The sequence below is a fragment of the Molossus molossus genome, unplaced genomic scaffold (assembly GCF_014108415.1).
Source record: "Molossus molossus isolate mMolMol1 unplaced genomic scaffold, mMolMol1.p scaffold_m16_p_7, whole genome shotgun sequence".
NCBI classification, from domain to species: Eukaryota; Metazoa; Chordata; class Mammalia; order Chiroptera; family Molossidae; genus Molossus; species Molossus molossus.
The window spans coordinates 111827540-111855138 of NW_023425401.1; the positions used below are offsets into that span (position 1 = coordinate 111827540).

General features: G+C 54.9%; 1 protein-coding gene and 1 pseudogene across 3 annotated transcripts in view; one reads left to right on the plus strand and one right to left on the minus strand.

Annotated features, from left to right (window-relative positions):
* Positions 1 to 2095: 2095 nt before the first annotated feature.
* Positions 2096 to 27599, minus strand: part of LMBR1 (limb development membrane protein 1) — a 97705-nt gene continuing 72201 nt past the window's right edge. The window contains exons 10-17 of one of the 3 annotated variants that reach the window (XM_036246175.1): positions 26526 to 26606; positions 21721 to 21797; positions 21063 to 21140; positions 17142 to 17215; positions 16821 to 16911; positions 15628 to 15694; positions 10128 to 10289; positions 2096 to 3135 (exon numbers count right to left, since the gene is read on the minus strand). In XM_036246175.1, coding sequence (XP_036102068.1) covers positions 3050 to 3135; positions 10128 to 10289; positions 15628 to 15694; positions 16821 to 16911; positions 17142 to 17215; positions 21063 to 21140; positions 21721 to 21797; positions 26526 to 26606 — 716 coding nt within the window. In that variant the 3' untranslated portion in view covers positions 2096 to 3049. Of the gene's footprint in view, positions 3136 to 10127; positions 10290 to 12355; positions 12523 to 15627; positions 15695 to 16820; positions 16912 to 17141; positions 17216 to 21062; positions 21141 to 21720; positions 21798 to 26525; positions 26607 to 27599 lie in introns of those variants that run through there. The other 2 variants (XM_036246176.1, XM_036246177.1) reach the window with 2 other exon arrangements.
* LOC118620567 lies at positions 8101 to 8199 on the plus strand (annotated as a pseudogene).

The following is a 27599-nucleotide window of genomic DNA, read 5'->3' on the forward strand; positions in this document are numbered from 1 at the left end:
AGCGTGATTTGTCCTTCGGCAAGGGAAACCCTTAGCAGTTATACACAGGAGGCCTAACGATGTTCTAAAAGCTGACAGCTTGTCCCTTGTACCCCTTAGTCTATAAAAAGAGCATTTTAAACCCGAGTCGACACAGTTGCAGTAAGCGAGGGACGCATGAGACCTGAGCTGCCGAGGCTCCGGAAGGGCTGGCGCTGGGCGTCCAGGGGACCCAGGGCAGTCTGTTCACCGGGCCATCTCCGCCCAGTGCTGGCTGGTGCCCGCGAGGTGAGGTTTCTGCCTGTGGCTGGTGTCTGACCCACGAGGTCTGGAGGCCCCTCTGCCATCCCCACACGGGCTTGGGACCTGCTCTGCTGTGTACTCAATCCCTCTTGAACGCGTGACAGTGACCACGTGGTGGTATTCGGCCTCCGAAGACGGTCAGTCACATCATCAAGACTCGGGGCCACACTCCAGACAGACAGCCGAGAGCCACACAGGGCTTCTCCCCACGCGCACCGGTGCTGTGGGCCGATCCAGGGCGACCAAGGCCACGGGGTCCCCAAGACCAGGTGTGCACACACCTTGGACACCTGGGGGTCAGAACGGCAGGAAGGGCCTCAGCCCAGCCCTCACCGAGGTACTGGGAGAACACTGGGCGCACGCACACCCGGCAGGTCTGGTTCACGGAGAAGGTGCAGTAAACACCTAAGCAAACATCAACCTAAGGAAACCTTCGAGAAGCATCACAAACGTTATCTAAGTCTTAGAACGTTGAAGTAATTTATTTAAATATGCAGAAGCAATTAATGATGGGAGTTGGCTGTCTCAAGAACCTGTCTCTCCTGTGCCTGATGCCCTCAGAGCAGACGCTGACGGGGGCGGGGGCAGTCGGGGCTCCGGGGGGCACTCCCTCCTGTCCCCCACCCGCAGGGACGAGGCGGCAGCTGCAGCTCCTTCAGAAGCCGGGAAGGGTGCCTGTCCTCACCAGCGCACCTGGTGGGTTCCTGCAGGAGCCCCCCGGACGCCCCTCAGTGTGGTCTCCGTGCCCGCTGTCTGCAGAGCCTTGTGCGGCTGCCCGTCCTGCGGGCACCGTGTGACCTGCCCGGTGCCCAGCTGCCCCCCCGTCCTGCGGGCACCGCGTGACCTGCCCGGTGCCCAGCTGCCCCCCCCCCCCCGGTCCTGCGGGCACCGCGTGTGACCTGCCCGGTGCCCAGCTGCCCCCCCCCGGTCCTACGGGCACCGTGTGACCTGCCCGGTGCCCAGCTGCCCTCCCGTCCTGCGGGCACCGTGTGACCTGCCCGGTGCCCAGCTGCCCTCCCGTCCTGCGGGCACCGCGTGTGACCTGCCCGGTGCCCAGCTGCCCTCCCGTCCTGCGGGCACCGTGTGACCTGCCCGGTGCCCAGCTGCCCTCCCGTCCTGCGGGCACTGCGTGTGACCCTGCCCGGTGCCCAGCTGCCCTCCCGTCCTGCGGGCACCGCGTGTGACCTGCCCGGTGCCCAGCTGCCCTCCTGTCCTGCGGGCACCGCGTGTGACCTGCCCGGTGCCCAGCAGCCCTCCCGGAAGACCAGCCAGGACCAGTGAGGAAGAGACAGTGCATGTCTCTGCCCCTGACCCAGACGGGGCTCAGTCCTCAGAGGGAAGCGGTCACTGAGCAGACCTGACACACTCTGGAAAGGTGAGTATTTCACTCAGACACTTTCAGGAGTCTCGCTAGCGCCAGCACTCGCCCCGTGTGCCCTGAGGTCGGCGTGACCAACGCGACTGTCTCACTGCAAGGACCACCCCCTCCCCGACCTGTCTGCTCCGTGAACACGACCGCCCACAGCTGGTGCTCCGACAGGGACAGAGACCCGTGAGGTCAGAAGGCAGCCGACGTTTATTCCTCCCCCGTTTGGGACCTTGCTGACAGTCAGCGACGCGAGAACACGAGGCTGACCGGAGCTGCCCACGGTCGTGAAGTGGTCTTTGTCCTAAGAGCACGCCGCACCCTCCGGAGGCTCCGGGAAGGCGGGTAAAACCGAAGGGCGGGGGCAGGCCGGGGCGCGTACAAATACAACATCAACTTCTTTTATTCGGCTCAAGTGGACATTTTTTTTACCTCCAATGTATGTGGCCTGGTTTTCATAATTTTCCCCCCCAAAAAAGCTTGCAATGCAACAATTTGAGAAAAAAGTTCTACAGACGTGTGAGGCTGAGCCAGACGGGCGGGCCGGTGGCCTCAGATCCACACGCACGGCCATCAGGACTCAGTCGGCCCCGAGCGGGCACCAGACCAGGACCCTCGGCCAGGCTGCTCCCGGTCGTGAGCGCCGACGCCGTGCGCTCGCTGTGGCCCTGGTCCCTTCCACGGGTCTGAGGTTTGACCTCCAAGGAGCCACAGCCTGAAGAGCGGGGGGAGAAGGGGTCTGCCGGGGCGCTGGGTCTGTCGGGGGCACAGGAGCCCCGGGAGCTGAGGGCTGTTTGGAAAGGGGCCTGGAAGACGAGTGTCCACGTAGCCAGTAAGGCAGAGTCTGTCACGAGTGCGTCCCGCACGGGCAGCCGAGCCGAGAGAGGTAAGACGGACCGACGGGCTCGGGACCGTGGTCAGCACACTGCCGCCCGCACTGGTCACTGCGCAGGGCCACCTAGGCCGGGCTCGCAGGATCCCTGCTTTCCCTTCACGCAAAGTCCCGGAACGTGAGTCACCACTGCGCTTGGTTCCTTCTCTAAGGACGGAAAATGCAGCCGCACCCACGGCGGACCTGGGCACTTCCACGGGCCTCCGGCTCACGTCGCCCCAGCCAAGTGCCTTCCGCAGGCCCGCCTTCTGCACGGAGCAGCGTGGTTTCTGAGAACCCTCAGAGCCCCGAGTTTCTCACGGGCTGTGCCACAGGCTGGCTGTCGACTCGAGCAGGTGCGAGCTTGTGGCTGGAAGCGCAGGGCCCGGCCGAGTAGCAGGAGACCCACGGCAGCCCCGGGATCGGCAGACGATCAGAAACTGTGCACGGCCACAGCCACGGCCACGCCATGACCTGTGACGGCGCCGCGTGGCCAGCAGGTCCGGTCCGGCTGCGAGCGAAGCTGTGTCTCACAGGACCTTCTGGTGCCCGTTGGCGGAAGGCTTGGCTGCGTCTGCCTCCCTGGAGGTGTTGGACAATTGCAGCTTATGGAGCCCTGCAGAGAGAAGGGGCAACGGTGACGCGGGTGCTGTGGCGGTGGGCCAGCGGGGGGCAGGACACCCACGAGGCAGGGTGCACACGGGGGCACCGGCCAGCCCCGTTCAGGGACGGCTCTCTCCCCCCTGGCGCCAGAGTCCTGCCTTCTGCTCGCTCCGTGGCCCTGGGGCCAGCCCTGCAGCACAGCATCCAGGGGGGCAGCCCCCCCCCCCCGCCCCTCGTGCTGACGCGCCTCCCCTGCAAACCGACTCCCGCCCACAGGGTGCTTCCCAAGGCGCCCAGCCCAGACAAGCATGATCCTTCTTTGTTTCAAAATATACACACGTGAAGCACACACAGGAAAACGCACGGACACAGCAAAATGTCTAGCGTGTGTTTACAGAGAAAGGCAGCCCTGGCCCGTGTGGCTCAGCAGTTAGAGTGTCACCCGCAGACCAGAGTCACAGGTTCGATTCCCAGTTCGGTGCTGAGGCAGCCAGTTGGTGTCTCTCTCTCCCTCCCCGCCCCCATCTGAAGATAAATGGATGAGGATTGAAAAATAAAAAGAAAGGCAGTGGAAAATATTACCCAGGAGAAAAAGAGAAAGAAATGGCAGAACAGCTGGTGGAACGTAGATAGCACTTCAGAGAATAAGAGGCGTGGGGGTGCGTTCGGCGCCCTCGCGGGGCCGGGGTTCTGAGGCGCGGACCAAGCACAGCCCGGGGAGGGTCTGTGGGAAGGATCCGTATCCGAGGTCCAGGCCTTCGCCGCCCCTCACACCAGCGAGGTGACGCTCCCCCGAGCCCGGGTGCTGTCTGTGACGGCACAGCACTGCCAGCTGCGCACCTCTGCCCCGCACACCTTGTGAGCGGAAGCTAGACCCGAGCCTGACCCAACAGAGGGGAGAAGTCAGTCCAACACTACACTTCTGGTCCCGGGGGGGTGACGGCTGACCAACAGTCTCCTGCTCATGCGGGCGTGGGGAGGGGGGCGGAGAAGCTGGCTGACCCAGCACCCTTCCTGGGGGCGTATTCAGTCAGTTCCCTCGGAAACGTGGGTGTCCCGTGGGCCGGGTTCTGAGGAGCTACAGCGTCTGCCCTGTGCAGAACCACTGACACCACCATCCGGAGGTGAACCCCAGTGTCCAGCGGGGGCAGCTGTCCCTGGAGGACGCCCAGGACACCGAGCTCAGAGGCCCTCCGGTGCAACCACCCCTTTCAGCGAGTGCGGGGCACTGAGCTGAGATCAGGGCTCGGTGGGCCTGCGGGCTGACTCTGGGCGCCGCCCGAGAGGACCGCCCGACACAGCGCCGCGCGGACAACGCCGCCACATCACACCACCCGCACGGAGTCCTCCTGCACACCATCCTCCTGCACGGAGTCCTCCTGCACACCATCCACCCGCACGGAGTCCTCCTGCACACCATCCTCCTGCACGGAGTCCTCCTGCACACCATCCGCCTGCACGGAGTCCTCCTGCACACCATCCGCCTGCACGGAGTCCTCCTGCACACAATCCTCCTGCACGGAGTCCTCCTGCACACAATCCTCCTGCACGGAGTCCTCCTGCACACAATCCTCCTGCACGGAGTCCTCCTGCACACCATCCACCCGCACGGAGTCCTCCTGCACACCATCCACCCGCACGGAGTCCTCCTGCACACCATCCGCCTGCACGGAGTCCTCCTGCACACCATCCACCCGCACGGAGTCCTCCTGCACACCATCCACCCGCACGGAGTCCACATGCACACCATCCACCCGCACGGAGTCCTCCTGCACACAATCCGCCTGCACGGAGTCCTCCTGCACACAATCCGCCTGCACGGAGTCCTCCTGCACACCATCCACCCGCACGGAGTCCTCCTGCACACCATCCACCCGCACGGAGTCCACATGCACACAATCCACCCGCACGGAGTCCTCCTGCACACAATCCTCCTGCACGGAGTCCTCCTGCACACAATCCTCCTGCACGGAGTCCTCCTGCACACAATCCTCCTGCACGGAGTCCTCCTGCACACAATCCTCCTGCACGGAGTCCTCCTGCACACAATCCTCCTGCACGGAGTCCTCCGCACAGCCACACCACCCGCACGGAGTCCTCCTGCCCACCATCCACCCGCACGGAGTCCTCCTGCACACCATCCACACCCACGGAGTCCTCCTGCACACCAGCCACTCCCTCACGGAGTCCTCCTGCACACCATCCACCCTCCGGAGTCCACATGCACACCATCCACCCGCACGGAGTCCTCCGGAGTCCTCCTGCACACCATCCACCCGCACGGAGTCCACATGCACACCATCCACCCGCACGGAGTCCACATGCACACCATCCACCCGCACGGACTCCTCCTGCCACCATCCACCCGCACGGAGTCCACATGCACACCCATCCACCCGCACGGAGTCCGCCTGCAAACCATCCACCTGCACGGAGTCCACATGCACACACATCCACCTGCACGGAGTCCACATGCACCAGCATCCACTGCACGGAGTCCTCCTGCACACCATCCACCCGCACGGAGTCCACATGCACACCATCCACCCGCACGGAGTCCAACATGCACACCATCCACACCCCACGGAGTCCTCCTGCACACCTCCACCTGCACGGAGTCCACATGCACCACCATCCACCTGCACGGAGTCCACATGCACACCATCCACCCGCACGGAGTCCACATGCACACCATCCACCCGCACGGAGTCCTCCTGCACACCATCCTCCTGCACGGAGTCCTCCTGCACACCATCCTCCTGCACGGAGTCCTCCTGCACACCATCCACCCGCACGGAGTCCTCCTGCACACCATCCTCCTGCACGGAGTCCTCCTGCACACCATCCACCCGCACGGAGTCCACATGCACACCATCCACCTGCACGGAGTCCTCCTGCACACCATCCACCTGCACGGAGTCCACATGCACACCATCCACCCGCACGGAGTCCACATGCACACCATCCACCCGCACGGAGTCCACATGCACACCATCCACCCGCACGGAGTCCTCCTGCACACCATCCACCTGCACGGAGTCCACATGCACACCATCCACCCGCACGGAGTCCACATGCACACCATCCACCCGCACGGAGTCCTCCTGCACACCATCCACCTGCACGGAGTCCACATGCACACCATCCACCTGCACACCATCCTCCTGCACACCATCCTCCTGCACGGAGTCCTCCTGCACACCATCCACCCGCACGGAGTCCACATGCACACCATCCACCTGCACGGAGTCCACATGCACACCATCCACCTGCACGGAGTCCTCCTGCACACCATCCACCCGCACGGAGTCCTCCTGCACACCATCCACCCGCACGGAGTCCTCCTGCACACCATCCACCCGCACGGAGTCCTCCTGCACACCATCCACCCGCACGGAGTCCTCCTGCACACCATCCACCTGCACGGAGTCCACATGCACACATCCCCACCTGCACTGAGTCCTCCCGCACACATCCATCCGCACGGAGTCTCCGCACACCATACCACCCGCACGTAGTCCTCCCGCACGACCATCCAGCCCGCTACGGAGTTCCTCCTGCAACACAATTCCTGCATGCACGGAGTCTCCTGCACACCATCCGCCTGCACGGAGTCTCCTGCAACACGCATCCACCCCGCACGGAGTCCTCCTGCCACCATCTCCACCCGCACGGAGTCCTCCTGCACACATCCACGACCCGCACGGAGGCCTCCTGCACACCATCACCCGCACAGTAGTCCTCCTGCACACCAATCCCTGCATTCAACATCCTCGCACGGAGTCCTCCTGCACACCATCCAGCCTCACTGAGTCTCCTGACACACCATCCACCCGCACGGAGTCCTCCTGCACACCATCCACACCGCACGGAGTCCTCCTGAAACACCAATCGCACCCGCACGGAGTCCTCCTGCACACCATCCACCCGCACGGAGTCCTCCTGCACACCATCCACCCGCACGGAGTCTCCTGCACACCATCCACCCGCACGGAGTCCTCCTGCACACCATCCACCCGCACGGAGTCCTCCTGCACACCATCCACCCGCACGGAGTCCTCCTGCACACCATCCACCCGCACGGAGTCCTCCTGCACACCATCCGCCTGCACGGAGTCCTCCTGCACACCATCCACCCGCACGGAGTCCTCCTGCACACCATCCACCCGCACGGAGTCCTCCTGCACACCATCCACCCGCACGGAGTCCTCCTGCACACCATCCACCCGCACGGAGTCCTCCTGCACACCATCCACCCGCACGGAGTCCTCCTGCACACCATCCACCCGCACGGAGTCCTCCTGCACAGAATCCGTCTATTTTCCGGCTTCTGCTGGAGTGAGGTGTAGCATCTCCCTTTTGGGCCGAATCTCACCAGCCACCTCCTCAGGGTGAATATAAAGCAAAATTCAACTGACTAGACCATCTGAAACCTTTTTTCCTTCCCAAAGGTCACCCTTCCCATCGGCTGGAAGGTGGGGGGAGCGAAGCTTTGCTGACACTCACGAGGCCCAGTGGCCGGCAAGCAGGACCTCAGCCGGTCCACCGTCACGCTGCCCCTGGCAAGAGCTACAATCCACAGGGGCGGCCACTCCAGGTACGTGGGCCAGCGTTGGGATCTCCGCCACAGGTCACGCCATTCCCTCCGTTACCACGGAGCCCGCGGCCCAAACCCTACGGGGCAGATGTCCGTGTCGTCCTGGGTTCCTCGAACCTACAGGCTGGGAGGTCTGAGGCTAGTGCTGAAGTGAGCATGACGGGCGCACGCCCAGGTCACGTGCTCACCGCACACCTGGCTACGCCGGGTTTTCGCACGGTCCCAGCGCGTGGGCCCTCGGACGCTCCGCTACGCAAGCCTGTCTCCTGCTCACGCTGAGGACACCAACCTTTTACCCTGAATTGCTCTTTATTTTCCTGAAGAGAATCATGGGTCGGCCAGACACTTGTCAAATCCAAGCCTCAAAAAAATCCTTAACCGGTGCTCGCTTTGGCAGCACACAGACTAACATTGGACGGTAGAGATTAGCATCGCCCCTGCGCAGATGACACGCAAATTCGTGAAGCATTCCCTATTTTTAGAGAACCCAGAAATGGACCCAAGGCAATATGCTCAATTAATATTTGACAAAGGTGGCAAGAGCATACAGTGGAGTAAAGACAGCCTCTTTAATAAATGGTGTTGGGAAAATTGGACAGCTACATGCAAAAAAATGAAACTAGACCACCAACTTACACCATACACAAGAATAAACTCAAAATGGATAAAAGACTTAAATGTGACTCATGAATCCATAAAAATCCTAGAAGAAAATGTAGGCAACAAAATTTCAGACATCATACGCAGCAGAGTTTTCACTGATATATCACCTAAGGCAACAGAAACAAAGGAGAAAATGAACACATGGGACTACATCAAACTCAAAAGCTTCTGCACAGCAAAAGAAACAACCATCAAAATGGAAAGGCAACCCAGTGTATGGGAGAGCATAATTGCCAATGATATATCAGATAAGGGATTAATTTCCAATGTATATAGAGTGCCCATACAACTCAACAAAAGGAAGACAAAGAACCCAATTAAAAAATGGGCAGAGGTGCTGAATAGACACCTCTCCAAACAGGACATACAAATGGCCAAGAGGCATATGAAGAAATGCTCATCATCACTAATCATCAGAGAGATGCAAAGTAAAACAACAATGAGGTCACCTCACACCTGTCAGAATGGCCGCCAACAACAAATCATCAAACAACAAGTGTTGGCGAGGGTGTGGAGAAAAGGGGACTCTAGTACACTGCTGGTGGGAATGCAGACTGGTGCAGCCACTATGGAAAACACTATGGTGTTACCTCAAAAAATTAAAAATTGAACTTCCATTTGACCCAGTGATCCCCCTTCTAGGAATATACCCTAAGAAGCCTGAAACACCCATCAGAAGGAATATATGTACCCCCACGTTAGTAGCAGCACTATTTACAATAGCTAAGATCTGGAAACAGCCCAAGTGTCCATCAGTAGATGAATGGATAAAAAAGCTGTGGTACATATACACAATGGAGTACTATGCAGCTGTAAAAAAAAGATCTCTTATCCTTTGAGACAACATGGAGGGACCTGGAAAGTATTATCCTAAGCGAAACAAGCCAAACAGAGAAAGACAAGTATCATATGATCTCACTTATTTGTAGAATATAATGAACATAACAGTCTGAGGAATGGGATAGTCCCAGAGACGTGGAGGTGGGGTACAGACTGACAATCCCAGAAGAGGGGATGGTGGGGAAGAGATAAACCACAGAACTTATATGCATGTATGCATGACAATGGACATGGACAACAAAGCTGGGGACCAGGCGGGGAGGGAGGGGGAGAGGGGAATCAGTGGGGGGAAAAGAAACATCTGTAACAAAAATTAATTAATTAACTTTTAAAAAATCCTTAACTGAAAACAGTTAAGAGGTGTCACTGCCAAAATATATGCCTTCAGCACGTCCCCATTCTCACCCCAGGGGCCTTCCATCACCCTAACAACCTAAGAGCTACTGCTTCCCCACTCCCACCAGGGCCAGGATGGCCTCAGGCCCTCGCAGTGGTGTCCACATGCTCCCAGCTGTCCTCACCGTCAGAGGACGGCACCGCTGCCCAGAGGAGGGAGGCCCGGCTTACAGAGGTGACTTCACCCGGCCGGTGTGGCTCAGTGGACTGAGCACCGTCCCATGGACTGAGAGGTCTCAGTTTGATTCCCAGTCAGAGCACATGCCCGGGTTGTGGGCTGGATCCCCAGTGAGGGGCGTGCAGGAGGCGGCCGATGGATGTTTCTCTCACATCCATGTTTCTCTCTCTCTAAAAAATCAATAAAAATGTATTTGTTTTCAAAGGAAGTGATTTCACACGCAGGTCAGGAACATGACCTTGATTCCCACATTTGGGAAAAGTAGTGGAGCCTGACGCGAACCCTGCGTGGCGCTGGCGTTAGCAGAGGGCGCGCCCAGCACGTGGCTCACCCAAAGCCTTGAGGAGCTCCTCGCGCACGGCGGAGGTGAACTTCCTGACCAGGCACAGCGTCGTCACCACGGCGAACAGCAGGTTGTAGGACAGCACGATGTAGAAGTTCCCCAGCCAGTTAAACCTCCCGAAGTCTCCCAGCAGGTCGAACCTCGTGATTCCTGTGAAAACAAACGGCCCTGGTCACGCTGGGTGCGACGTGTTAGTCGACACCACAAGACACGGCGTGCGTCAGACCAGGCTCCGTGGGCCTTCCCATCTCGCTCAGGGATGGCACCTGGGGACCAGTCCTGTCAGCCCTCCTGGCCCCTCACCCACCTTGCTGCTCGTGGGGGGCAGAGGACGGACCCAGGAAACAGTCCTGCTGCAAAAGACACCTGACGACCCCCTCCTGAAGGTCCCATCTCCCCGGTCCTCCACCCAAGTTCTGCTTCTTTCCTTTTTTTTCGTTAATCCTCACCCAAGGATATTTTTTTCCATTGCTTTTTAAAGAGAGGGAGGGAGGGAGAGAAACATTGATGTGACAGAGACACCTTGATTGGCTGCCTTCCTCAGGAGCCCAACTGGGCCAGGGATCGAACCTGAAACCCAGGTACATGCCCTTGACCGGCATTCAAACCCTTGACCTTTGGGTGCATGGCCGACATTCTAACCACTGAGCCACACAGGCCAGGGCAAGTGTTGGTACCTTTTTTTTAATCCTCACCCAAGGATACTTTGCCATTTATCTTCAAATAGAGAGGGAAGGAGAGAGAGAGAGAAACATTGATGTGAGAGAGACACATCGATTGGTTGCCTCCGCATGACCCCGACCAGAGCCGGGGACTGAACCGCAACCGAGGTACGTGCCCTTCACTGGAATCGAACCTGCAGCTCTTTGGTCTGCGGGCCGACGCTCCAACTGCTGAGCCAGACTGGTCAGGGGAAGTACTTTTAGTGACAGGTGCCCTTTACGGTTAACCGCTGCCATGACGCGTACAGAGGGGCCTGCCTGAGGCCCTCACTGTCCAGGCTCACGGCAGATTCTCAGAATGGAAGAGCTGCCTGTCATCCTTCAGCCAGTCAGTCACCATCAGTTCATTTACAAACACTGAATTAGAAACTAGTGCCTCGGTCTGATGTTTGCCTGTGCCTCGGGGGGCCTCGGGGGGCCTCGGGGGGCTGCAGCACCAGGCTCTGGACTCCTGTCTGCGGTCGGCCTGAGACATCGGGGGACCGAATGTCGCCTGAGAGGGTTGCTCTCTGACTGGAACTTCGTCTCAGGTCTCGACCCGACTCCCCAGGCACCAAGCTGAGCCCGTGAGACGCTCTGGTGGGAGCCCTGCCCATGGTGCAGAGCACCCTCCGCCCTCCGCAGACCACCTGCCCCGACTCCGCTCGCTCATCGCAGTGGGGCCCCAGCCTGGCGCTGGCCACGTTCGGGGTGGGTGGTGGCTGCGTGCTCGCAGGTGGACTCTGTGCCCCATGAATTCAGTCAGTCACATCGATGTCTCTCTCTCTCCCTTCCCCACACTCCCTTCCACTCTCTCTCAAAAAATCAGTGTAAAAAATATCCTTGGGTGAGGGTTAACAAAACAAAAACGTCGTGGTCAGGGGTATGCGCTCTGACTTATATTTCTGTTCTGCACTGAGAACTGGGGAGGGAAAGCAGGTGCAGGTGGAGAGTGGCGGATGAAACCCCAAACGGAAACCTCTCCAAAGAGGGACGGACGTTAGACAGGATCCCTTCATCACAGAACAAAGGAGAACAGTATCTCCGGCAAGATGACGGACTGCCCAGGACCTGACGAGATGTGTGCGCATCGTGCGCATCGGTCCGAGCTGACTTACAGGGCGAGCGCTTCCGTGTCCAGGGCACAAGCACGTGTCTCTGAACCTGCGTTTGGGCCCCGCATCACGAGCAGGTCACAGAGAGAACCTCAGAATGAGAAGAGGAAAATAACGAGAATAGTGTTTACACAGAAATGAGTGAAAGTACTGCAAGGTCTGAGAGTTGAGAAAAATTTTGCGGCGAAAGGGGATTACAACGCGAAAAAGAGCCGACCCCTCCACTGCCCCTGGTGAAGCACAATCGAGAACACGCCAGCAGCCACCAGAGAAACCTGTTCTTACAAAGTTCCCTGCTACCGTTAAATACTTGATCACAGAGAAGTCCGGGCACCCAGAGGCCATTTATTAGGCCTGGTCCTGTCCGAATTTCACCCGTTCCGCATGTCCTCTCATCACCATGAGAGTCTACTGTTTACTGAAAATATGGACATCGATCCCCAGGTGCCGAGTCTTCAGAACCAGCGTCACTGCCGGTGTGCTGGATGCGGGCCCCTGGCTGGCGCTCCCCACGGGTAAGGGCTTCACAGGGCTCGAGTGGACTTGTTGCGCACAGATGTTTGTTTCCTGTGAATAAGACACCATCACCTATGTCCACTACATTTGACTAAAAATACATGGTCAACATTTTTCTCTCCGACCTTTGTGGCAAGGGACACGCTTATAAAATCTACTTAGGGGTAACTTTTCAATCAGTGCAAGATCTTCCACATCCGAATATAAGAAGCCACCCCAAAGGAATTCCGTGGAAATGTGGGCTCTCCCACCCGCGAAGGCTAAACCCACGGCTGTGCCTGCCAGGCTGCAGCCGAATCACAGAGCCTCGCAGACGCCGAGTTATCTTTACGCGGGATTCAATATGTTTCCAATTTATGACAAGTTACAATCCTCACTTGAAAACTACTAAACTCAGAACGGCTGCCCGTGGAGGAGAAGGCGACGGGGCTGGCCACACACTGGCCCCCGCACTGACCACGGACTGGCTCTGCACGGGCCCCGCCCTGGCCCCGCCCTGGCTTTGCACTGGCCCCGCCCTGGCTCTGCACTGGCCCCGCCCTGGCCCCGCCCTGGCTCTGCACTGGTTCCGCCCTGGCTCTGCACTGGCCCCGCCCTGGCCCCGCCCTGGCTCTGCACTGGTTCCGCCCTGGCTCTGCACTGGCCCCGCCCTGGCCCCACCCTGGCTCTGCACTGGCCCCGCCCGGGCCCCACCCTGGCTCTGCACGGGCTCCGCCGGGGCGGTGGGCTGCGGCTCGCAGCTGCGGCCTCGCCAGCGCCGGGCTCTCGTCGGGGTGGCCAGCAGGCGTGAGGACGCCGCAGCCTGGCCGGCGGTTAAACGCAGCCCGTCCTGGTGTGAGGAGCTTCTCAGCTGGTCGGGCCAGGCCCGTCCACAGAGGGGTAACGGCCGTGACACTGCCCTGTACTTCATCCGAAAATCAAAGGCGCGCTTCTGAAGCCCGGGCAGGGGACCTGCCAAGTGACTGCCGAGTCCGCGTCCCCATGAGACGGAGATAAAGCTGATTCTTTTCGTCCAGAAAGTTACTTTGTCAACACTGCGAGCAGCCCGTGTGGGTCTGTCTGCCGCGTGTAGCCTCCGCACGTGTTCGGCGCCTCGGGCAGGGCGTGCTGAGCGGGGAAGAGAGCCGAGCGCGTGCAGGGCGCGGAGCGTGCGGGTGCGGGGAGCGTGCGGGTGCGGCAAGTATGTGCGGGTGCGCGGAGTGTGCGGGTGCGGGGAGCGCGTGCGAATGTGCAGAGCGCGCGGGTTGCGGGGAAGTAGTTCGTATTCTGAGCGCGCGGGTGCTGGGAGTATTCGGGTACTCTGTATGTGGAGGGTGCGGGAAGTATGTGCGGAGTGCGTGCAGGGCGCGGAGTGTGCGGGTGCGCTGAGCGTGCGGGTGCGGGGAGTGTGCGGGTGCAGGGCGCGGAGTGGGCGCTGGTGCGCGGAGCGTGCGGGTGCGGGGAGCGCGTGCGAATGTGCAGAGCGCGCGGGTGCGGGAAGTATGTGCGGGTGCGCGGAGTGCGTGCGGGGTGCAGGGTGCGTGCGGTGCCCAGGGCCTGTTTGGACACCTGGTGCAGGCGCTGGCTACCTGCCTTTTCATTGTTCCGTCTTCCCTTCTCTATTTACCTCTGTGGCAAACCACTGAGGAACTCCACGTGCTGATCTTCAAAATGCCAATTTTACCATGAATTTGTTTTCTTTGTATGAAAACTACTCAGCATGTAACTTTCTTCTGTAAACTCGGTGCATGTTGCCATCGAGGCTTTAATAGCAGAGCAGGGGGTTCCATACAGGACCAGGCCGGGAGGCTGAGCCGGCACAGCGATTACTTGTTGGGCTGTCATCATACATACGACAGCATTTAGCGCGAATCACGCTTCACAAGGGCGTGTTTCTGGCATTGTCAGGGTGAGCACACCAGCAGCAGCTGTCGGAACAACAAGCCCTCCAAGCAAGCACGAAAGAAGTAAGACATGAACGAGCTCTGCACCGTCTGGGAAGAGGGTCCAGTTCACGTGCACCCTGAGATGTCACTTGTTATTACAGCGTGAAATTCCTCGCGAGATCACGAGGACGAGGATCGAGGTGTCCTTTCTTGGCACAGCCGGCCTCCCTGCCGGCGGGGCGCCTTGAACAAACAGCGGTGCGATCTGAGAGCGGAAGCAGAAGCAGCTCGCGGTTACTAGTGATTTTTGCCACCAGCACGTTGCTGAGGGCGGAGGATGCGATTTTTCCTGGCGGTCGGTGACCACCCTCCAGTCCAGCCCCAAGTCCAGGAAACCCGACTGCCCTTGCGTACTGGCGGCCGCAGTAACATTTAGCCAAGAACGGTGTCCACAGCCACAACCCCCTCGCGGGCAGGGAGGAGGCCGGGGGGAGATTTCCCAGCTGTTCCTACAACGGAGTGGAAGCACTCTGCTTTGAAAGAGGATCAAAATTCTGTCGGTTGAAAAACTGAGAAAACCCCAAGAACGACAGGAGGGGACATCCTCACCCTGATGCCTTCGAACCGCCTGTGCTCACCCAGAGCTCACTGCCTGCCAGCCGGGTTCATGGACTCAGGCGGCGGGAAATAAGGCTGAGTTTCAAGTCTTTAAACCACCTAATTATAAGTTTTAAAGACATTTCATAGAAGAAAAATTCGTTGAATATTTTCTAAATATTAAACCTTTTTTTTTTCCTTAATAAAAATCAGTTTCCTTACTAGAGACACAAAAGCTTAAGTGGTCAGTGAACAGAAAAGTCCACTGTTTGGAGAAGACATTTTTTTTAGTATTTAAAAAAATGAATAGGCCCTGGCCGGGCTCAGCGGCTGGAGCCTCGGCCCGCAGACCAGAGAGTCCTGGGTTCAGGTCCCGCTAAGGGCACGTACCTCGGTTGCAGTGTGTCCCCTGCCCCAGGTGGAGTCATGTGGGTGGCGGCCACTCCATGTCTCTCTCACATGGATGTTTCTCTCTCTCTTCCCCCTCTCTCCCTCCTGCTCAATCTGAAGAAAAATGCAAAAGTGTCCTCGGGTGAGGATAAAAGAAACGAGTGGCCTTTATCTGAGAAGCACCTTCCGGTGCAGCCGACGTGCGGGTGAAGTCGGCAGGAGGTGATGGAGAGGTGCACCCTCCAGGGAGAGCTCCAGGGACAGGATGCGGGGGCGGAGCTGGCGCAGCGCCCCCGGGACTCACCCAGCGTCCTGGACATCACCGGCAGGGCGGAGCTCAGGACCAGGATGGACACGCAGTTCCCGATGATCTGCGGGGAGACGGGAAGAGCAACAGCGTGGTCAGTGCCCCCCGCACCTCTGGGAGTCACTGTACATTCCGGGTACCGACCGCACTTTGTGAACTTCTTAATCATATTTCCTCCAGAACTTGAAAGTAAGAATAAACTGCCTACGGACACTGGATGACCTGTCTGGTTCCAGAAAGCACGAGCCGGCACCAACGGAAGGTCACGGGACACGCCGTCGCCTCGGCCTCAGGCCCCGCTGCTCGTTCCTCTCCGAGGCCGCCGGCCAGTGACGAGGAACTAACACGTGTACTCTTTCTGACTACTTTTAAAGCCAGCTGCTGCTCACGACATATATGAGATCTACTTCTAGTATGTTTCACTAGTGTAAGATTTTAACACCAAAAAGCTAGAAATCCAACACACATAAATTCTAGCCAATGCATCCTATGCTTATTCTTTCATAAACACAAGAGCTGAACATACGAATACTTGTGATCCCTTAAACTAGACGCTCAGTATCTCAGGAACTCGTGGTGCTTTCGACAGCCACAGCGACGGACAGACACACAGATGAATAGGAAGTAAGCTCTCCCTGAAGCAGGGTGACAGCATGGACTCTCTAAAATCAAAGGTGCCGCAGCTCGGGCTCTTCATTGTCAGCCTGTGGGAACGTCCCAGAGCCGAGGCAGCCGGACCGTTCGAAGCCAAGGACACATTGTGGAAAGTCACACTGGCCTCAGAGGACGCCTGTGTCTGAATAGACCTCTTCCGTCTTGCTTTAATTATTCAGATCTGAACTACTTGGTCTCCGCTACTTGTTGCAACTCGGTGCTTCAGATTCCACCCAAGGCCCTGAAGTGCGGTCAGCAGAGCCTGAGGACTCATTAGCGGGGAAGCGTTTTCCCTGCAGGACGGGCGCCCTTTCAGACCTCTCGCCGGCTAACGAGCCCTGCGTCCCGGGCGTTCACAATGGGTGGACGCCGTCCAAATCCCACGGCAGCCTTTCCCGCCCCGGCGGCGGCTCGAAAACCTTCCCGCCGGTGTTTACGCGGCTGACAAACAAATGCCTGTCACCCGGAGGAAGCGTTCGGGACGGTCACTGAATGAAACCGCCGGTGCGGCTGGGAAGGCAGAAGGGCTACCTTACCTTTGTCATGGTCGTGTCGTCCTTCTTGGGAGTAAAGTCTCCAAAAAACCGGAGGCTATAGAAGCCGACGACAGAGGACACCATCAGATAGCTGTGAGAATCAAGGAAAACCCTCCGAGGAATGCGAGCTGGCCAAGTTCTCAGGAGTCTCCGAGAGTCTTAAGGCCCAAAGGAAACTCAAAACAAAACCAAAAGCCACTTGGAGTGCCTGGGGAAGAAAGGCTTGTTTTTTCTTCCCGGCAAGTGTCTTAGTAAATTACCACTGTCCCAGAAAACGAGGCAGAAAGCTTGTTAACAGACATTCAGAGGAAGAAAGGATACAAAATCAAAATGATTTCGAGTGCAGCTCCCACAAAACCAAAAGCAGAGAGGGAGGCGTCTCCTACCCCAGGCCCCTGGGGGGAAAAACACTGTTCAGAATTCAATGACACTATTATATTTGGTTTCCCTAAAACTGTTGTTTCACAAATACAGGACGGGAGAAATGAGGACTGTTTAATACCTGGAATAGCATCTAGACTTTAAAGGACAATAAAACGTGACATTAGACCGAGTTTGTCAACTAACTCAACCACCTGTTCACAGTTTTAACAAGCTCAAAACATTTCTGATGTGTCTCCAATTTAACTTATCAAAATAATATGATTATGCTTACTGTAAGATCCTGAACATTCTGGGAAGAAATCTTTTAAAAGTATAACAGTATAATATGAATAAAATATAGAATTACCCGAACCCTGAGGCAACATGACAACATTACACCAAGTTTGCCGGAAGTAAGCTAAGGACAGACAGGAAGGGAACGAGCAACCTCACCCTTGGAATTTCCTTCCCCAAATCTTCCTTGGAAATTCAGTTTTTAAATATTATAACTTAATGAACCCAGATTTTAAAAAATGTAATGCTTTAAAATTTTTCCTAAACATTATACCTGTTCTCAAAACCTATCTTTATGTAGGAGTTAACAACAAACAGAAAAGTAGTAGCATTTGTCAGTGAGGACAGACAGGCAGAGAATGATTTCCTCCTCAAGTAGGAACAGTATTTTCGCAACTACTAATTAAAGGAACAGTGTGAACAGGAACGACTTATTCTACCATCAGCTCCTATGACATCTAACAGAAATATCAGGGTCATTGAAAATGTATAGTCACACTAAGGAAAAAATAAACCAGTAAGTAATAAATATTTTACATGCATTCTGATTTGGGCATGAAGAGGTAAGATACCCGTGGAAGGGTCACACATGGTTACAGTCAGGGCAGACGGATGCATCACCCTGTCAGCCTTTTGACAGAGGGCTGAGTCATGCTGACAGACAGGACCCGGGGGGCTCAGGGAGGACGGCCCCAAAGGTGCCAGGGTGCACGTGGATTATTTCAAATTCATTACCTGAGAAATAGCCAGTGTGAGAACACTCTGACCCTGCTCTGCGCCCCTACACCCCAGAAACAAGCTCCCTGTGCCGGAGGGCGGGAGTTCGGGGCAGAGGTCGCTGTACAGACAAACCGTTGCTTCTCATTAAGTCTTTAACCCAAATACAAACCTTTGTTTCGTGCAATCTTCACAGATAACTGTTTCTTTGTCTACAAACGGTATATACACTGCCTGCTTTGATCATTTCTTGAGGTCTCATTTCTGTGGGGCCTCCTTAAATACATATGTAATTAATTTTTATTTTCTCCTGTTTTTCTGACCCCTGTCATTTTAATTCTTAGATCAGCCAAAAGAAACTAGAAGAGGAGCAGAAAACAATTTTCCTCCCCAACAACTGGGATGGAAAGGAAAACATTTTGGAAATATTTCCTGTCTTGAGAGGCCCTCAGGTAGGATTAAGGTGACCTGATTTATTTACACAGTTATGCAAGAAGCCTACCGGGTATACGTGCCTCTCAACTATGCACTGTGGGGGCGACGTCGGGCCCACGGGCCGTGTGAGGTCTGAGAAACCCACAGCAGCTCACGCACAGCCTCACCAATCAGCCTGACCAAATCGAGCAGACTCATGTTTAGGTGGATAACTCTGGCCCTGAATGCTGTTATACGTAGCCAAAGGGCCCCGGGCAGAGAAAAGGCTCCCCAGCCTGTTTCTCCCCATGTTCTAACGGGATGGCACAGAAATGCACCGTGGGCCCTGGCTGGCTGGACTCAGAGGTTAGAGCGTCAGCCTGCAGACCAGAGTCTCAGGTTTGAGTCCGGCCAAGGGCACGTACCTTGGCTGTGGTTTGGTCCCGGCCCTGCTTAGGGACGTGCAGAAGACAACCAATGGATGTGTCTCTCTCACGTCAATGTTTCTCTCTCTCTCCCCACCCTCCCTCCCACTCTGTCTGAAGATAAATGAAAAAATGTCCTTGGGCCCTGGCCGGTTTGGCTCAGCAGTTGGAGCGTTGGCCTGCGGTCTGGAGAGACCCGGGTTCGGTTCCCGCTAAGGGCACGTACCTCGGTTGCAGTTTGTCCCCGGCCCTGGTTGGTCGTGCGGGTGGCAGCCACTCGATGTGTCCCTTCACGTCGATGTTTCCCTCTCTCTCTCTCTTCCGCTCTCTCCCTCCCACTCTATCTGAACAAAAAATGGAAAAATGTCCTCGGGTGAGGATTAAAAAAAATAATAATAATAATAAATGTCCTTGGGTAGGGGTTTAAAAGTAAATAAATAAAAATGCTCCGTAGGTCATGGGTCTGACCTAGTGCTTGGTATATACGAATGGGTTAAACGGTGGATGAAGTCAGCACAGTAGGTGACCTTGTGCCCGTCAGTGGGCTTGGGTCTGAACAACCCAGAGCGGGCTGCAGAGACGGGGCCTGGAGCCCATTGGTGGGCTCGCCTGGTGGACACAGTGGCGGTAACAGACAGCACCAGGCCCGGAAAGGTGCGGAGGGATCTAAACGGGGAATATGGCTAGAAGAATTAGCTCTGGAAAGAACAGGGTCTCTTGTCATGGACCGGAGGGGAGGAATGGAGGCGAGCCATGGCCCTTCTCCACGAGAGCAAGGGCATCGCTGGTCCAGGGAGATGCGCGTCAAAGTCTAACAGCCTTGACGTCATTTCTATGGGATGAGAAGGCGGCCGACTTAGAAAGTATAATAAAATGTCAACACTTAAATGCTACTTTAAGTATCAAAAAGTATACAGAGATTCGGAAAAACTGTGCCAAATATGAATATTTACTGGTCACTACCTTCTTTATGGAGAATATATTCCAATTGGCTCTCTGACTGAATCATCCATTTTTCTTTTTTTTAATCCTCACCCGTGGACATTTTTCCATTTTTTGTTCAGATAGAGTGGGAGGGAGAAAGGGGAAAAGAGAGAGAGAGAGAGAGAGAAACACCGATGTGAAAGGGACACACCGAGTGGCTGCCACCCGCACGACCAACCAGGGCCGGGGACAAACTGCAACCGAGGCACATGCCCTTAGCGGGAACCGAACCCGGGTCTCTCTAGACCGCAGGCTGACGCTCTAACCACTGAAACAAACCAGCCAGGGCGAATCACCCATTTTTAAACAAGAGAGAAAACAGTCAATTCCTAAACAGATGCCCCTGTGACGCTCCCGCGGTAACCGGACATTCTCACTCGTGTCAGACCTGCGTGGTCCCTCTGGAGCGGGCTCCCTTGCCACCCTACGTTCGGTCCCGCGGGAACCCAGTGGATCCCTTTGCCAAACCCTCCGTATGGCGCTATTTCACGGAGCGCACACTTTCTTAAAGAATCGCAAGTCATGGACTTCAGTAAAACAAAGACAGGCTCTGGTGTGAACTGTATCTGATTCCTGAATAAAGGCCCAGCCAATCCACAGTAAGAAAACAGAAACAAAAAATCACGGCCCTGGCCAGTATGGCTCAGCGGTTGGAGCGTCGGCCCACGGACCAGAGAGACCCAGGTTCAGTTCCTGCTAAGGGCATGTACCTCGGTTGCGGTTTGTCCCCTCGGTTGGGGTCGTGTGGTTGGCAACCACTCGATGTGTCCCTTTCACATCGATGTCTCTCTCTCTCTCTCTCTTCCCCCCTCTCTCCCTCCCGCTCTATCTGAAGATACATGCAAAAATGCCCTTGGGTGAGGATAAAAAAAAAATATATATATATATATCATGGTTTGTAAATACATTTCGGAAGGCTCCTTGCACGAGACAGTCACACAGCATGCAGTCCGCGCGTGCAGGAAGGTGGCTGTCCGCGGAGGCCCCCTGGAGACAGTGCTCACGCAGGGTGCGTTGGGAAGACGGACGGGAACACCGGCCTTACCCTCGCTCCCTTGGGCATGGCCGTCTCGTCGACCAGCAGGCGGAGGATGTTGCAGGCCACCAGGAGGACCGAGATGGACTGCAACAGAAAGCCAGGCGTCAGGTCTTCGCTTCCGGGGCGTCTGTCCCCACACGTGTTCAGATCTAAGCGGCCAACCGACTGTCTGTCAGAGGGAGGCCCGGCCGTGCAGACCAACACCTGCACTTAAGCCCAGTCATCAGACTATCCACCAAACCCCAGAATAAGTCCTAAAAAATTCTGCAAATTATCATTGTTGCAAAGCTGGCGACAAACGCTAGGAATACAGACCTGTTTCCTAACTGATCCCACCAATTAGGAACCCAAAGCTGCACAGATTTTTTTAAAAAGGTGGAAACGCTGTCAGATGATTTCCGGGTGTGACTCTCACACGCTCTCCTGGTGTCTGCGGCACCTGCGCCTCCTTCGGCGCCAGTGAGACTGGAGCTCGAGGACCTTTAAGAAACGCCCACTGCTTTCTGCTCCGGCTTCATCAGTTCCCAGAGATGAAGGCACAGAAGGCTTGTACTCTTATTGCTAGAAAACCGGTCTACCTGGGACCACAGGCTGAGGGAGCTGCCACCATCCAAGGTCAAGTAAAGAGCAGGACTTGGCTCCCTACGGCCAGCAGGGCGCTCACCGTCTCAATGAGGAGCAGGACCATGACGGCGGGGTACACCAAGTTCCTTTCCCACGCTGACGCCTTCTTCCGCCGCTCTGGAGGGAAAACCACGCGACAGGAGACTCCCGTGACCCAAGTGTCCAGACTCACACTCCGGTCCTTAACCACACCAGCCAGCATGCGTGACTGTTATATCATTGGTTCTCTCTTAATTATTTTACATTTTCCTCCACAAACTGTAAAAACCAGAGTTTTAAAATCCATTCGCTACATGAACCAGCTCAACCCTGTGTCACTGTTACGTTTTAGCTCTTTGAAGACATCCCCATTGTTCATGAAATCAATTAATGCACAGCTTACTCTGAAAACACAGAGTGTTTGTATCTGACACAGATTCACATGTTGACACGGATCTGACTGGCTAAAGAGACAGGTGTGAAAGTCCCCTCCACTCTGGCGTCCCAAAGACAGACACTCTGCCCCCTGGGGGCCAGCTGCTGACTCTGGGGTCGCCCGACGTCACGCAGTCCTCACGCCATGAACACCTGGAGAAGATGGGCAGGTGGACTCTTGAAAATCGATATGAAGGTGTCCGAGAGTTACCATGACGACCAAAATGGAGGGGCCAGTGTTCTGAGAAATGAACTGGAAGGAGTGGGCACTGCCTCCCCCAACATTTTCCAGTAAGAATCCACATGGACCCACAAGGCAGAGAAATAAGCAGAAAGCAGGGGGTGAAAGGAACCCCACCTTGCTAAGGCAAAGCTTTCCGCAATCTCAGAGGAGCCAAGGAGACAGAAATCGGAGTCTGGGCGACGGAGGTGGCCGGGATCGCAGAGAGGAGCCGAGACAGAGCGCCTGCGCTGCCCAAGGCGTCAGCGGCCAGGCACCGACGGGAGCAGACAGGTGCCGCGCAGAGGCGGAGAGGCCCGGCGAGGCCCCGCCAGGCTCGTGTTTTTCAGAGGTAAAATCTATAGGTCAAGGTCCACAAAGAAGATGGCCTGACAGTCAACAACAAAACAACCAGGCTCTCAGCACCGGGGAAAGCTAGTCTAGGAGCGACGCCAAACAGGAAATACACCAGCCCTGGTAAAGACAAGGCCTGGTCTCAACTGTCTCAGATCCGACGGCCTGTCCCTGCGCTAACCGCCTACCGGGAGCACACGTAAGTCCTCTCAAAAAGAAGAAAATGTCAGCCAGGAGCTGCAGTTACGCATGAGAAATGTCTCGCGTCCAAACAGACATTACCCGGAGATAGGACAAAGGAAGAAGACAACAAACTCTCGGTTGATCCAGACATTGGACTGACCAGAAAGTGGCCTTAAAATACCGGATTAACGAGCTCAATGAGGTAAACGACGAGATGGCAAATGTCACCATTTGGATCGAGAAAAATAACCAAATGGAATCTCTAGAACAAAATAATACGGTAGCTAAAAGGAAGAGGCGATAGTGGGGATGGTGGTTGCACAGTGGAAAAGGCTGTCACGGAGACAGGTCAGGAGAAAGACAGACAAAGGGACACCCGACAGCCCCTCCAAAGGGGACACCCGACAGCCCCTCCAAAGGGCACGCCCGACCTCGAAGCCAACACAGGGGTTGCTGGAACGACATCTCCCGACGCTGAAACTACCCAATAACAACTCAGATTCCGTGTAAATGCCCCAGAGATGAGAAAGAAAGTAAAAACGTTTTCAGATAAAGAAAAACTGAGAGGATTCGTGGCAGCGAATCAGCACGAAATGAAATACGAATGTTTTTTTCAAGGAAACACAAATCAGGGTCATGCAGGCAGACACCAAGCCAGCCCTGGCCAGCTTGGCTCAGCAGCTCCAGTGCCGACCAGCAGATCGAAGGGCTGCGGGTCTGACTCCCAGTCAAGGGTACGTACCTGGGTGTAGGTTCGATCCCCTGCCCCCGTCGGGGGTCATGTGGGAGGCAACCAGATGATGTGTGTATGTCTCTCTCTCCCCATCCTTCCCTTCCACTCTCTCCAAACACCAATGGGAAATATCCTCGGGTGAGGATTAAAAAGAAAAAAAAAGAAACACCACACCAGGTGCACTCCACTGGTGAAAGTTATGAAGTCCAGCACGGCCGATAGTTGGCGAGGACGTGGGGCAACAGGGAGCCTTACTGTGCCCGGCAGGAATGCAAAGTAACACGACTACCCGGGACACAGTGTGACACGTCTGAAAGTAACACAACTGCCCGGGACACAGTGTGACACGTCTGAAAGTAACACAACTACCCGGGACACAGTGTGACACGTCTGAAAGTAACACAACTACCCGGGACACAGTGTGGCACGTCTGAAAGTAACACAACTACCCGGGACACAGTGTGGCGGCATCTGAAAGTAACACAACTACCAGAGAAACAGTGTGGCGGCGTCTGAAAGTAACACAACTACCAGGGAAACAGTGTGGCGGCGTCTGAAAGTAACACAACTACCAGAGAAACAGTGTGGCGGCGTCTGAAAGTAACACAACTACCAGGGAAACAGTGTGACACGTCTGAAAGTAACACAACTACCCGGGACACAGTGTGACACGTCTGAAAGTAACACAACTACCAGAGAAACAGTGTGGCGCCGTCTGAAAGTAACACAACTGCCCGGGACACAGTGTGACACGTCTGAAAGTAACGCAACTACCCGGGACACAGTGTGACATGTCTGAAAGTAACACAACTGCCCGGGACATAGTGTGACACGTCTGAAAGTAACACAACTGCCCGGGACACAGTGTGACACGTCTGAAAGTAACACAACTACCCGGGACACAGTGTGACACGTCTGAAAGTAACACAACTGTGACACGTCTGAAAGTAACACAACTGCCCGGGACACAGTGTGACACGTCTGAAAGTAACACAACTACCCGGGACACAGTGTGACACGTCTGAAAGTAACACAACTACCCGGGACACAGTGTGATACGTCTGAAAGTAACACAACTGCCCGGGACACAGTGTGGCGGCGTCTGAAGATGCTGCATCCGCTCATGCTCAGTCATCCTGTGCTTCCACCTCTACCAGACACAGAGAAGCACGTCCGTCCCAATACCAACCACCACAGCACAAGACTGAAGCTGCCAACGTCCACCGACAGCAGGATGAAGAAAGGAGCTTGCAGCACTATACTGACGTCTGCAAAAATGAAATGATTGAACAGCTTATATGATTCTCAACAACCCGACACTCAACTCGCACTTCTGAAGACAGAGGAACAAACAGGGACCAGAGCTGCGTATGTGAAACAACCATCTTCAAGGCCTTGGGCATCTGCTCGCTGAAGGATGACATCTCTGAAAGCAGGGACACAGACAGGCCAAGCCCTGGGTCTGCCCAGCTCCGTCTTGAGACAGCTTCTGGGCCAGGGTGCAGGCAGGAGGAACCCAGGCAGAGCCCAGCTCACCCCTTGAGCTGAGGACACAGTGGGAGTCTGGGGAGAATGGTCAGTGGGATGTTGCAGAGCCAAGTGCCGTAGAGGTGACTGCTGCACAGAGGAAGAACTCCAAGGCCTGGAGTAGGGTAACAATCAGCTCAGGTGTGTGAACAAACAGCCCATGGCTGATGAAAGAACCACCCAAAACAAGTCCCAGGAACAGTACCCAACAATCACCAAGGGTCGAGAACCATGCTGCTCCTCCGAGACACTGCGGCACGGGGCAGTGCTTAGAAAGTCTTGCCTCAGTAGCAGGGAACCGTTAGCCCTGGACGCAATGGTGGTGTCTTCAAGGCAAGACCTGATGGTATCAAACTGTTTCCAAGAAACTTCACTGCGTCCCAAAACAAAGTTCCTCACTTACAGGAACACAAAAATATCAGCACCAAGCCATGTAAGATTCAGGGTCGAGTAGCCAATCAAAAGTTGCCATGCATACAAAGCAAGCACGAAAATGCAGTAACTCAATTGATTGAAAACTTTTCAAGAACAAACACAGGTGTTAGAACTAGCAGACAAAAACATGAAAAGTATTATTATAATTGTATCCCATGTTTTGAAAAAGGTGAAGTGCACAAGTTGAAGGTGTTAATTAAAAACATATGGAAGATATAAAACAGGCCTAAACAGAACTTCTAGAGATAAAGATTGCAGTGTCCAAGAAAAAAAATACAGTAGGTGGGAATAGAGGCAGATTAGACACTCAGAAGAAAAATTAGTGAGCATGAACATATAGCAATACAAACTATTCAAAATGAAACACACAGAAAAAGAAGAACAAAACAAAACAAAACAAAATGTGAAATAGCATCCCTGAGCTAAGGGGCAACTTCACGGAAGCTCATGTAGATGGAATCAGAGTCCTTGAAAAGCAAAGCACAGATGGAAGAAGAAAAAACTATTTGGAAAAGTAATAACATTTTCCACATTAGATGAAAACTACAAATTGTCCGGTTTAAAAAAAAAAAAATCAATGAACCCAAAGGACAAGAAACAGAAGTAAAATTACTCAAAGGCACATCACAATAATATTGTGCTAAATCGATGATAAAGAGGAGATCTGAAAGACGATACAGGCACGGTGAGCGGTGAGGACGACAGATGACTACTTGTCAGGGATAATACCACCGAAAGGGCAATGGGGCACCACCTTTCAACATCACCGTGTTTTGAGGATTTGTTCTGTGCATGTACGAAACAAACAACGAAAGGAGTCAATACATGCCTATCCTCTCCCCAAGCTAACTCTGGCTGTGGGCAGACTGAAAACATGAACATAAACCAAGTTCATACTTTCATGAACATTTTAGACTACAGGAAAGTCTTTAATAAGAAACCAACACCAATACACAAGTCAAGGGGGAAAAAAATGTACCTAATTTTGTCTTGAGAGTCTTTACATTTTCAAGTTCTTGTTCCAACTCCATTACATTGTATTCCACTGTGGAAGATAGTCCTGTCGAAAACAAAAATATTTTAGCAGTATAACAACAGAACCCCTATGAGTATAGAACAGGTGGCCCTCACACTTAACTAAAATATAAAAATAGCACCTGATCATAGAGAATGAGAACAGATGGTGTGTGATTCACAGAAAAGGACATCCATTTTTTTTTATTTTTTCCTTTATTGATTTTAGAGAGAGAGGAAGGGAGAGGGGGAGAGAGAGAGAGAAACATCGTTGAGCGAGAACACCGACTGGCTGCCTCCTGCACGCCCCCACTGGGGGTCGGCCCACAACTTGGGCCTGTGCCCTGACCGGGAATCGAACCGGCGACCTCCTGGTGCAGGGTCGACGCTCAGTCACTGAACCGCACTGGCCGGGCAGACACCCATTTTTTTACCACTTCAAACTTCCAGGTTCTTGCTGATTAAACACTAGAAATTGTATTACTTTGGTAAAATTCTTACTTGATCTGTTATTCATTTTTTATAAAACTATTATGTGCTTATTATAAAGTAAAAGAAAGCCAAGCTCTCGTCTCCACCCACCTTCCCACGGCAACGACGGGCAGCAGCTCAGTGGGTTCTCCACACCTCCCTCCAGGTCCCGGTTCACTCAGTGGTTTCTCCACACCTCCCTCCAGATCCCGGTTCGTATTCGTATGTTCACATGCATCTCACATGTGGTTTTCATTCCATATTTTATAAGAATGGGTCAAATCGGACGCATTATTTTTTTTTTTTTTTATCCTCACCCAAGGACATTTTTTTCCAATTTTTGTTCAGATAGAGTGGGAGAGAGAGAGAGACAGAGAGAGAGAGAAACATCGACGTGAAAGGGACACATCGAGTGGTCACCACCCGCACGACCCAACCAGGGCTGGGGACAAACTGCAACCGAGGTACATGCCCCTAGCGGGAACCGAACCTGGGTCTCTCTGGTCCGCAGGCCGACGCTCTAACCGCTGAGCCAAACTGCCAGGGCCCGGACGCATTATTTCACCAC